Source organism: Chinchilla lanigera, unplaced genomic scaffold (genome assembly GCF_000276665.1).
Source record: "Chinchilla lanigera isolate Chin_1 unplaced genomic scaffold, ChiLan1.0 scaffold00067, whole genome shotgun sequence".
Taxonomy (NCBI): Eukaryota; Metazoa; Chordata; class Mammalia; order Rodentia; family Chinchillidae; genus Chinchilla; species Chinchilla lanigera.
Genome location: NW_004955468.1, coordinates 2,956,832 through 2,968,719, shown reverse-complemented (window position 1 = coordinate 2,968,719; position 11,888 = coordinate 2,956,832). Strand labels below are relative to the sequence as shown.

The window sequence follows — 11,888 nt, the reverse complement described above, 5'->3', positions numbered from 1 at the left end:
TGCTTGTGCTCAGGGGAGTCCCTGGTGGACCCGGATCGGGGCAGGTGGCGGCATACTCCAGTGGGGGGCGCATGTGTTACTAGCTGAGAAAGTGCCATAGCCGAGGAGGCCCTCAGCATTGCGAGGCTTTGCCTCTTAAAGCAGAGCTGGCTCCACGGGGCCCTAAGCTACCCTGCCCCAAAGGGACAGTGGAGATGAGGAAGCAGCTCCTCGCCCAGATCTGTTCATGCCAACCTAGCCTCAGCTCCCTAGGAGAGTCCAGGGATTCCTGGCCAGGATTTTCATTCTTCCCTGAAATGACCACAGAGGAAATGTCACAACTTCAAAGTCTGCCGCCTCTCCCTGGTCTACAGTGGGGAAACTGAGACCCTAAGGCAGGGTAGGATGGGTCTGGCCTCGGATGGTTGCAGCCCTGGCCTCTATCTCCTGTGAAAGCACAGAACAGCATATCCTGGGGTCTTCTAACCCACACCCTCATTTCCAGCCACAGTGCCTGGAAGACTGACCCTGCAGCCAGAGGGCAAAGGGCACCAGTCTGGCCAGGCCCATGCTGCCACCACAGGCATGAGGATGGGCAGAAGCCTTTTAGCCCAGCTCCTCAGGGCCCTGCTGGGGAGGATGGAAGGAGGGTTCAGTGTGGACAGAGCACTCCCCACGGCCAAGGCCCAACGCTCCCCAGGCCCCCTTGCCTCCTCACTATAGCTCCTGGCACAGGCAGGGAGGGGTGAGGCAGCTGGTGCCACCATGGGGTGAATGAAGCAAGAAGCCACACAAAACACTCCACGCAGCCCTGTCCTCCCCACCCACTTTCCTGGAAATAGACTCCCACACTGGAGCTGGAGAGGGCTTAGGAGTAAAACCCCAAGATGTTTGTGTACAGGGGGACCCAAAGACGTGCTCATCACTCCAGTCAGCCCCCTGCATGCCCCGCCGGCCATGTGCACCCAGGGGTGCGGTATGCTGATACCGCTGCTGGCTGAGGGCCAGGCTCCTCCCCTGCGGCCGTGGGCTGGCCTCTCTCTGTAAGAAAGGACGCAGAGGCAGGGTAGAAACAACTGTGTATTCCCTGGTTACAAAGCGGGGCGGTGGCAGTCACCAGCGTGTCCTGTGGGTCAGCAGACCAGCAGGGCCTCATCGTCGCTGGCCTCCAACATTGGGGAACAGGGTGGCAGGGGGCTCCGGCAGACCCCCAGCGGCTCTGCTGAGTTGGGGCCTTGAGTGCTGCTGGCTGTGGGAGCCTGGGGCTGGGGTTCCTGGGCGGAGCAAGAGTCAGGAGCTGTGTCCACAGTGGCCAGGCTGTCCACCAGAGGGTCCCTGCAGGCTTTTCTGTCCCTGTCCACAACCCTGTACTCTGGGTCCTGCAGGCCTGAGGGCAAGGGCATTGAAGGTCCCACCTCTGGTGCACGGCCAGGGGCACTGGGAGGCCCATCCCCAGGTGCTCTGGGGCTGCCTGTGTCCGTGTGGGGGGCTGAGGGGTCTGGCGTGGCCCCTGGCCCAGGCTGGAGAAGCCCATCTCCCAGCACTGTCTGTGAGGTGCGCGCAGCAGTCAGCAGTGGTATCTGGCCTCGGGGTGCCCGTGGCCGGTGAAACAGCCGGTTCCAGAGACGGCCGAGCCTGCGGCGGGAGGGGCCCCGGCGGGAGGCATGTCGCCTCATCTGTCGTCGCATGGCTGTGCGAAGGTTCTGCAGCACGGAGGCCTGGAGGATGGAGCCACAGCTAAGGGGGTGGCCAAGCTACTCAGGGGCAGAGGTCAGCATACCCCCAAGGGACCTGAGGCCCCATGAGACCAATTGGTGCCTCTCCACCTGACTATGGCCCCCCGATCAGCCTGCCCAGACCTCACCTTTCCCTCACCTAGGCTGGTTTGACTCCCGAACCAGCCTAGCCCACATGCAATCCCACCTGGCCCCTCTGCCTCCTGCTCTTGGGTGCTGTCTGGGTGTCTTCCTGGGCTCACCTGGGATGCACTGTAGACAGGAAAGTCCTCCACAGGCGGAATGAGGCCCTGTGCGATAAGCTGGCCATAGGATGGGGGCGCCTCCCGCCGCACAAACTCGGCCTCTAGGCGTGTCATCTGGGTCTCAAAGGCCCTGGAGGCAGTGGGCAGAAGGAAAGTTGACGGGGTTGGCTGGGACTTGCCACACCACAGCAACAGGACTTGAGGAACCCCACTGTCTACCCAAACACCGAGAGTCACCTAGACCTGCCTGCACCAGAGCTGTCCCCAGGTGGATGGCCCAAGCCTCCACCTGCAAACCCACAGCTGAGCACACAGAGCCTGTGGCCTTTCTCAAGGAAACGCTGGGCCTGAGGCCTCCCAGCCACGACGCAGTACCCACCTGTACTCCTGCGTGCGCAGGGAGTAGAGCTTGAAGGCACAGCCCAGGGCGATGACCAGCAGCAGGCCACACACCAGGCTGCCGATGAGTGCAGCGGTGATGACCTTGCGGGGCACGGCGGCCAGGCAGCCGTGCTCATCGCTGCCGTCCTGGCAGTCCTCCTGGCCGTCACAGCGCCACGTCTCAAAGATGCACAGGTTGGTGCCACAGTGGAAGGTGCCAGGCTGGCAGGAGAAGCAGTTCTTCTCATCAGCACCATCAGGGCAGCTTTTCTGGTTGTTGCAGCGGTCAGCGGGTGCGTAGCACAGGCCACTGCCGCCCTCACAGGGGTACTGGTCAGGCGGGCAGGCAGGGCAGCCCTGCTCATCCCGGCCGCTGGCGCAGTGCCACCAACCATCGCAGCGCTGTGGCTCTGAGAAGCAGCCCTGGTCCCCCGAGCCACCACTGTCCCCTTCACTGCTGCTCCCACATGGCTGCTCCCAGGGGAGGCAGTAGCCCTTCACCTGGTAGGTGGCGTTGAAGCCGTGGCCGGCGCTGCGGGCACGGGCATGGTAGGCCACGGTGAGGCGGCCCTGCGCGGCCTCGAGGCTAACTGGCCGGTGATTGCTGCGGTAGGACAGCGTCTGCAGCAGGCGGTCCCCACGCTCACCCAAGCCCTCATACACCTGCACGTAGTCGTCGTAACCCAGCCGTAGCTCCAGCTGCAGCAGCACGCGCCGAGGATCCTGCGTGTCCACCAGCCACGTGCAGTGAAGGTCCGAGGGCCCTCGGGCGGCACCAAACAGGTCCGGGGAAGCAAAGGAGCCATAGAAGCTGCCCAGCCGCCGGCCACACGCCAGGTCAGGGCAGCCAGCCTCATCAGAGCCATCACCACAGTCCTGGGTGCCATCACAGCGCCGCTCCACCGGCAGACAGCGCGTGGAGCGTGCCCCGCTGCAGGGGAAGGTACCCCCGGGGCACAGGCTGCCCGGTGGCTCAGAGGCGGGCGCTGAACAGTTGCCTTCATCAGAGCCATCTCCACACTCATCCACAGTGTTGCACTGCCATGGGCCCGGCAGACACTTGCCGTTGTCACAGCGGAACTCATCTGCCTGGCAGGACACTTGGCCCAGCTTCCCTGTGGGCAAATGGGTAGCAGGAGGCAGTCAGAGGAGAGAAGACCCCCCTCCAGCACCAAGACCTGGGGCCAGGAGTGGGCAGGTCAGCATCTCAGCTGGGCCTCTGCAGGGCCCAGGAAGAGGAAGGGCCAGCTGACAACAGGCAGAGACTCCTAAGATGCCAGGGTGGGCTCAGTCCCTGACCTGACCATAGGTTTGTGAGTTCCCCTTCTAGCCAACCTGTGAAGGGGATCAGTGATGTGAGGAGGCAGCAGCTTGAAAGCCCCACCCTCATCTTAAGATTGACAGGGTTGGTCAGGGGAAGCAAGGGGCCATGAACAGTGCTGCCCTGGATGGAAGCCCATGTACTGAGAGCTCCATGATGTCCCTGCCCTGCCCTGCAACCAGTATCACCTCGGATGTAGGAGAGGCGGAAGCCCTGGGCCTGGCCAGAGCTGGAGGCATCTGAGTGGAAGAAGATCCAGACGTGGTCACGGGCAGAGATGAAGGCGGGAGGGATGGCAGAGCCGCAGAGCCGGAAGGCTTCCTGGCGAGGCGGGGCTGCAGGGCCAAGCAGGAGCCAATCCAGGGAGCACTGGTGGGACTCCTCCACATCAAAGTTACGGAAACTGCAGGGGCAGAGAGGACCATGGAAAGGGGTGAGCAGGCCGCCCAGGACAAGCAGAGGTTGGCCAGGCCAGAGCTCGTGGCAAGGACGGTCAGCCCTGCCTTCACCTACCACCCCTGTTACATGTCTCCCATGATGCCTGATTCCTCCACTCCCAGAGAGTCCAAGGGCAGCACCATGAAGAGTCAGGACATCCATGGACAGTAACCATCACACTTAGCTCTGCCGCAGTTCTCTCTTCCCCTCCATCGGCACACACAGCGCCCTCAACCCAAAGCCAGAGGGGGGAATGTCAGGAGCCCCCAACACATTTCCCCAAGTGCCCAGATCCCTCCCACACTAGGTCAGCTGGGACAGACCCAGCACAAGCTCCCAAGTATGGGCACTGAAGGTGAGGCTATGCCCTCAGAACTGCAGCTGAGTGACAGTCACCTACAAACACTAGCCCTGGTCCCCCATCCCAGAACCATGGCCCTGTGGCCACAGAGAAACCAAGGCACAGAAACCAGGACAGCTCCTGCTCGTGCCTATCACACCCACGTTCTTTGGTTTTTCATTTGTTTTGCAGTGCTGGGGATAGAACCCTGGGCCTCACTCATGCTAGGCAAGCACTCTAGCACTGGGCTGTGCCCCCAAACCACATCCATGGCCTTTGGAGCTATGGAGTGACTGGGCCTAGCAGGCTTCTGGACTTGGGCATCTAGGAGAACTACAGCAGATGGAACCCTAGCCAGCTGTCCCCATGACCATCGCCGGCAGGGCCTCCAGCCTCCCACTGCCCACCCTGGCTGCCTCGTGTCATTTCCCTCTGCACGGCACTACAGCCAGAGGCTCCAGCCTGAGCCCTGTCCCTGTGGAGACCCCCTGAGTCCCCTTGGGAGAACTCTGATATAGGCTCTGTGTGAGCTTGGCCATAAGCCTCCCTTGCAGGACAGAGGACATCTGACATGGCCAGACTATGCCTGCTAGTTCCCAGGACTCCCTTCCTTAGACCCCAGGAAGGAGGCTCAGAACAGGAAGAGCTCCACCTCAGGACTCCCAGCCATGGAGACCCGGGCAGCTGGGGAGGCTCATGCACCCACGTTTATAGCTCCTACACAGTCACATGTATCCTCAGACATCTGCTCTCGCCCAGGCCCTCTGCACCTCCACAGACGTGTGCTCACCCATGTGCCCTTTATGGCTATTCAAGCATAGGCTTGTGCAAGCATACATGTTCTCACGCACACATGCACATACAAACCTGTGCATACCTATACGAGCACCCTCCACAACCACTAGACACGCATATATGCTCACTCACCCAGCACATGTGGTCTCACATGGATTCCCCTGACACCCGCAGGCCCCTTTACCTGATGGTGATCATGTCCCCGCGGTCCCCCTGGATGTACCAGCTGCAGTTGGTGCCTGGTGGGTAGTTGAGGGGCCAGGCCGGGCTGTAGATGACACCACGCCGTTCTGTGTGCTGCTCCAGCTTCCCGCTGCAGGCAGCTGTTAAGAGAGGAGGCTGAGAAACGCGTGCCCCCGCTTTAGGTGGGAAGCAGGTTGGGGGAGGGGGGCACTGCCTGACCCCATGGTTTGACCACAGGCTTCCTCCATGGCGAGATCAAGTGTAGCCAAGGGTGGCCATGATCGGAGCAAGAGATTGCATGGAAATAGTGTATACAGGGATGTCAGGGAAGAGTCCCTTGAACTCAGGGCAGTGTGGTCCCCATTCTATGCATGTGCCCCCTCATCTCTAGCAGACCTAAGAGTGAGCCACCAGCAATTCCCATGGTGACCAGCACCACCAAGCTGCAACACCACGGCCTCAGGGCCTTCTGTACCCTAGGCCTACTAGGCCTGCTAGGCCATCTCATTACGGTTCCTGCCTGCTCTGCCTGCAACCCACCAAATGCAGATCTCAGCCCCAGGAGGACAGGGGATTTGTGACCCAAAATCTATTTACTGAGCACCTACTATGCACCAAGCAAAAGTAATAGGCATGCTGAGTAAGCCTGGGAAAAGCCCTGCCTATGGAACCCATGGGTGCAGATAGACTTCATATGAAACCCCTGCTCAAGTGAAGATTATGCAACAGGCCTTGAGGGAGGTGGCAAGGTCCAAAAGTGGCTGGAAGTGCAGGCTGGGGCTGAGACACCTCATGTGGAACTGGGGTTTTATCCTGATGTAGGTGGGAAAGCACTGGAGATGGCTGCTGGAACCAGATGAAGAAACTGAGGCTCAGAGAAGGTAAATGACTTGCCCAGGACCACACAACCAACGGGTGGCAGAATCACCCCGGTCCTCTGGCAGGCTCAGTCTCTCACTGCTGGCCCTACACCCACAAGCACTTGTGGAGTGTCAGCTGTGTGATGTGGCGGGGGCGAGAACACAGCATTCTGTCAGCCAGAGCAGGCAAGGAGCCCCACCAAGCCACTGGTTTCCACCCAGCCCATTATCCACACCCTGTGCTTCCCAGCTCAGCCCACCCAGCTTGAAGGGGCCACCCCGGTGTCCCCAGGGCCACGCAGTGGCCCCTGTGCGTTTCTGCACTGCTCCCACAGCTCCTTCGAGCCTGCACCGGCTGCTTTATCTGATCTGGCCCATTTTGAACACACAGCCTATTTTACAGATGGAGAAACTGAGGCCCAGGGAGCCAGATGATGACCCTTTTCCCCAGGCCCAGTGACATCACCTTCTCCCCTTCCACAGTGGGCACTTTGCGCTGTGGACCCAGAAGCTGCATTTCTCTGGCTCTCAGCAAAACTCTCAGGGACCCCAAATAGCAGTGGCAGAAGACAGGAAAGCCCTCTAGCAGCCACTGTGCTTTTAAAACAAGCACACAAAGTGCCCACCCACTGCGCCCACCTCATCCCTCCTCTAACTCCCTCGCCTCCCAAGTCCCCATGGTCCCTTACATGGGAGGGAGACTTTGCTCCTGCAGAGCCCAGGTGGGTGCGCCCTTTGCCCTCCTGTGCCACTCTGACTCCTGCTTCGCTTCAGCCCTCAGGCTCAGTGTGCCCTCTTGGGAAAGCCTCTGCAAGCCACCCCCAGTGGGGTTTCCATGCCATCCTCCTCCTGTCCTTCCCAGCCTCTGTGTGCCCAGATTGTTAGACGGCAGGCTCCTACAGGACGGCAGTGCAGCAGTGCTCTAGTCCAACACCCTGTCCGCAGCAGCGTGCACAGTGCCTGACCCATGGCTGGTGCCCAGTGAGTATGGCTCACAGGTGCCCCTCTTCTGGGGGCTGGCCATGACCTTGGGGTCTGGGTTATCCAACACTGCTAACTGCTAGTTGGCCACCCCCACTGACCACTCCCAAGAACATCAAAAAGCTAGATGCCACCCTTGGCCCTAAAGCAAGGTTGGCCACCATCAGGTCACTGTCACAGCCTCAGCAGTCCCAGCTCAGGGAGGTGCAAGCCAGTACTTCTGTACCTGAGCCTCACAGGTGACCCTGGGAAGTAGCCTCCAAAATGAAAGCAATGAGCCCCACTTCCAGCCCTAGGACAGAGCGGGCTCCAACCCACACATGTCACATGCCCCTGGCTCCAGCCTGGCTCCCGCTGGTGGGTGAGGCCACCTCTGTGGCCACCTCAGAGACCCAAGTGCTGACTGGGAATCCTCAGGGAGGTTTCTCCTTCCTGAGAGTGCAGGACAAGAGAGTCCCTGGAAGGAAGGGCCACCGAGGCCAGGAGTATACCGAAGCTGGGGACACACTAAGTCTTAAAGCTTATGTTAAACCAAGAACCGGGCCTCAGTCAGGGCCCAGAGTTGGTGAGGGTAGCGACCAGTTTTGGGTCATCTGTGCCCTCAGCCGCAAGGAAAGGACTACTCTTGCCTCAGGCCTTCCCTAGAGGATGGACACAGCCCTGCCCATCTTATCTGGGCAGTGGCAAAGATCAGGTGCATGACCCATAATGGCCGCAGGCCCTCCCTCAGGTATCACTGGCCACCTTGCTCTTCCAGCCCACCTGCCCAACCAGAAGACTTCTCTCCCCTGCCCCTGTGTCCAGCCACCTGTTCAGGGAGTGAGAGGCCTGTCACTCCAGATGCTTGCACCACTGCCAGCTCAGCTCTGCCCCTCCACAAAGCACTGAGGCCAGCCAACACTGCCCCAGCAATTCCCACATCAGGTGCCTCAAGGGCACTGGCCCTTAGTTAAGTGTCTGCTCTTCTCCAAAGGGGGCCAGGAGACCAGGCTCTGCAGAGACCAGGCTCTGTAGCTGCTGGCCCAGCCTCACCCAGAGGGAAAGCGGAGCAGGAGGCCGGCCGAGGGCTGTTCCAGGAGCTGGGAGCTGTGTCCTGGGCTGACTGGATGCCGCTTGACCATGGGCCTGGAGGATGGCCCCAGTTCAGCCAGTCAGCGCCCCCGCTCTCTGTGACAGGAGCCTCACCCCCAGCCTAGTGCTCTACTCCAGAGCCCAGGCCCAGACAGGGATAAGGCTCATGAATCCAATCCTAGGCCCACAATGCCAGGCACCCCATTCTGCCCTGGGCCTCAGCTTGTCCAGCCATAAAATGAAGCCAGCGTGCAAGTTGCCTGTGTCAGAGGGATGGCTGAGAGATCTGAGGAAATCCGTGATCTCAAGGTGGTGGGGGAGTGGGGAGGCAGAGGACTCTCCAGGAACCCGTAGGAAAGGAGGGGGTGATAGGACAGGAAAGGAGGGGTGAGCACAGGAGAGATGGGACAACTGTGCGTTTCAGGGATACTGATACAGAGAGGGGCCTGGAGGAGGACTGTGTTTAGGGGGTCTCTGATGCAGGAGAGGGATTTGTGGGGAAACTGTGTTTGGGTAGGAGTCATGCAGAAGAGGGATTTGGGGGATGTAGGGGCAATCAGCGAGGTCTCTGAGCATCAGCTGGGGGGGACCTGCTTTCACATTGGCAGAAGTCTGCCTTGGTCTTCGGTGGCCTACTCAAGTGGGAAAGAGATGACCGGGCATTTTTACGGGCAGTGTCCTCCCTTCCTGGTCCAAACAGTTGTCACATACTCCTGAGAAGACAAGAACAAGGCCTGAGGAAGCATAATTTGCAGATCTAGTTTCCAGAGGCAGTCCATAATCTGGACAACCGGCCTGGTGTAACCTGAGGACAGGGAATCAGGAGTCCCACCCAGTGCCCTTGGGGACGTTGTCGGCTGAGCGGAGAGGACAGCACAAGCCCTGGCCAGCTCACACCTTGGGGTCTCCCTGAAGGCCGAGGGAGGTGGTGCCTGACACTGGGAAAGAGCTGGCGAAAATCTGTGAGGTCTCCAGGTGGTCCAGGGAGAAGAAGCTGGGGGAACAGCTCCTGATTCAGGCTCTTTCACAGGAGGAATTGCAGAGAAAGCCCTGGAAAGGCAGAGTCGTGGAGCCATGGTGGGGAGGAGGTACTCCATGCCGCCAGAAGCTGATCAGCAATTCTTGAGGGATCAAAGCTGGATTCCAGGAGACCCAGGGCCCCACAATACCACCCATCACCGTCCAGGTTGTGCATGTTGCTCATGACACCAAGGGTGCTGTGCATGGGCACAAATGCGACAATGACAGCCCCTGAAGTTGGGCATCATGGACCCTGCCAGGCCCTGAGATCTCGGCAGCTAAGAACAGCCACCCATGAAGACCTGAATGGGTGTCCTTCTCTCTCCCAGGCTACATGAGTGACCTTGTCCCTGAAGTATCACTTTCCTATACTTGGGGAACATGCATGTGACATATATGCTCAGGGCAACGTGTCCACCCACCACCTTTCTAAGTTGTGACCCCATTTTTCCCCCTTCTCCCACAGATACCAGCCCCAGGCTGGGCCAATCAATTCCTGGACACTGAGATGGGAAACTGGGCTGTCCTCTGGGGCTAGGACATCAAACAGGGCCCTGGGCCAACCCAGCTCAGCAGAGGAGGCCGGGCTGCACAGAGCACATTGCTCGGGTGCAGAGACTATCAAGAGGGGGACAGAGGCTGAGTCTTTAAGGTTAGTTAGCAAGGAGTCCAGGCTCTGCGGACCCTGGGCTCCATCCTCTTTCACACACATACCCAGTTGCTAGGACCACAGCCTAGCAACAACACCTATGACAAAACCTCTGGTCCTATACTTGAGTCAGCCTCTGGGTTTCTGCAGCCAGTCAGCCTCTGAGCAGAATCCCCCGGCAGCTCCTGCCCCACCATGCAGTACAGTACACAAAAAACAGTCCATGGTCCCCAAACTGGGGACCACACATACTCCCTGACGACACCTTGACCCAGCACTGTTATGCAAACACTCGTGCTTACTTTTTAGAGTTTGCTGAGGACGGCTATATATGGACCGCATTAGCAAGAGATGGTGGAGTTTGTCAGGGTGTATCAATCATAGAACAGGTGTCCTGGTGTTACTAGGTGTCCCATAGCGTCCCTTCTCAGAAATCTCTTGGTGGCAATGAGGGCCATGCAGCCTGGACCTATGCATTCTTCAACCCCCAGCAGCTCCTCAGCAGTGGGAGATCAATCTTCTGGGCCATCTCCCCTATTCCTGACAGCTTCAGCTGTGCTGAGCATCATGTCAAAGCCCAAAGATGGCCATCAGATGGCCAGCCCACTGTGACAAGCAGCCCACTTTGACAAGGAGGCTGGCACCGAGTCCTCGCTGTGCTTTATAACGTCCCAAGTGCCCTACCAGCTAAAGTCTACCTCTGTCCTGCAAATTAGCTCTCTAGAACTCACCTTTTATGTGCAAAGCGGCCAATCCAAGGCTGTGCCCTCCTGACCTTCTGTATAATGCTCATACACCAAGCCAATGATCTGCTCCCCTCTCCCCACCTGAACTTCCCAGGCCTGGGTACAGACAGCTAGAGCCCATCTTATAGCCCTCAGACCCATTCAAACTAATCAGTCCTAAGTACTCATTCTGCCCTGCCTTGATTTTCCTGTGGACACCCCAATAAAGGCTCTGGCCTCCACCTTTCCCTCACTCCTGCTCCTGCCTGGCTAAACCTAATAGCTCCTCCATGGCCTGCATGGCATGATGTGTCCCATTCTATTAAGAAAAGTCATAAACTCTTCTCTCAATGGTATTACCCTCTCCATGCCGTCACTCAATCCTACCTCTGTAAATTAAATCCCAGGTGTTATTTTAACACAGGCGGGCATCGCAGGGTTCTCAGGAACCCCACAGCGTACAGGAGGCACAATCTGGCAATTGTGCAGGGCCCCGGTAGATCACCAGGGGCATTAAACCATCATGTCCCAGGTAGCAAGCTGAGCATCTTACTTCATTGATTCACTGGATCCTAATGAGGTGGAGCCTGGTATTTTAGCCACGTTGCAGAAGAGAAAAGAGGCTGAGGAAGCTTAAGCTTATCCAAAGCCAAATAACTCTTTTATGATGCAGACACTAGTTTTCCCAACAAGAAGCCAGTTGAGTAGAGGGCAGAGCCAGATCCTGAAGGCCATCCTCAGAGGTCACTAACCCAGAAGGGCCAAGAGGAGAGGAGGAAGGGGCTTACTTACCAAAGGCAGGAACTGCGCTGCTGAGCCTCCCGGTGAGAAAGAGATTCACTGTGGGAGACAGAGGCAGTCAGTAGGGGACGGTGGCTCCCCGGGTTCCAGGAGATTGCCTTGTGGGGCAGGGGACAGGACAACGCAGTTGAACTCAAGGCCCTTCATGGGTGAGGCTCAGAGAGCTACCAGACTTTCCCTCCCATCACTGGTCCTGCTGCCTGCAGTGGACAGAGATGAGGACTCCAGAGGGTCTCAAGTCCCATCTCAGCACACCCATAGCCAAAGCCTGTCCATGGCCACATCACGCCACCTCACATCACCCCTGCCCTGGAGTTCAGGGGTTTCCTGTCCATCTTGGAGCCACCCATCCTGGAAGGGCTC

At 58.8% G+C, this 11,888-nt stretch overlaps 1 protein-coding gene across 1 annotated transcript; it reads right to left on the bottom strand.

The window, feature by feature from the left end:
* Positions 1-1,041: 1,041 nt before the first annotated feature.
* On the bottom strand, positions 1,042-11,564 carry Lrp3 (low density lipoprotein receptor-related protein 3; the record flags this gene model as incomplete). Its single annotated transcript, XM_013522476.1, is given in 6 exon segments — positions 1,042-1,697; positions 1,958-2,090; positions 2,340-3,456; positions 3,851-4,065; positions 5,420-5,558; positions 11,517-11,564. Coding segments are annotated over 6 exon segments (2,237 nt in total), but the record flags the coding sequence as incomplete, so codon positions are not given.
* Positions 11,565-11,888: the final 324 nt, after the last annotated feature.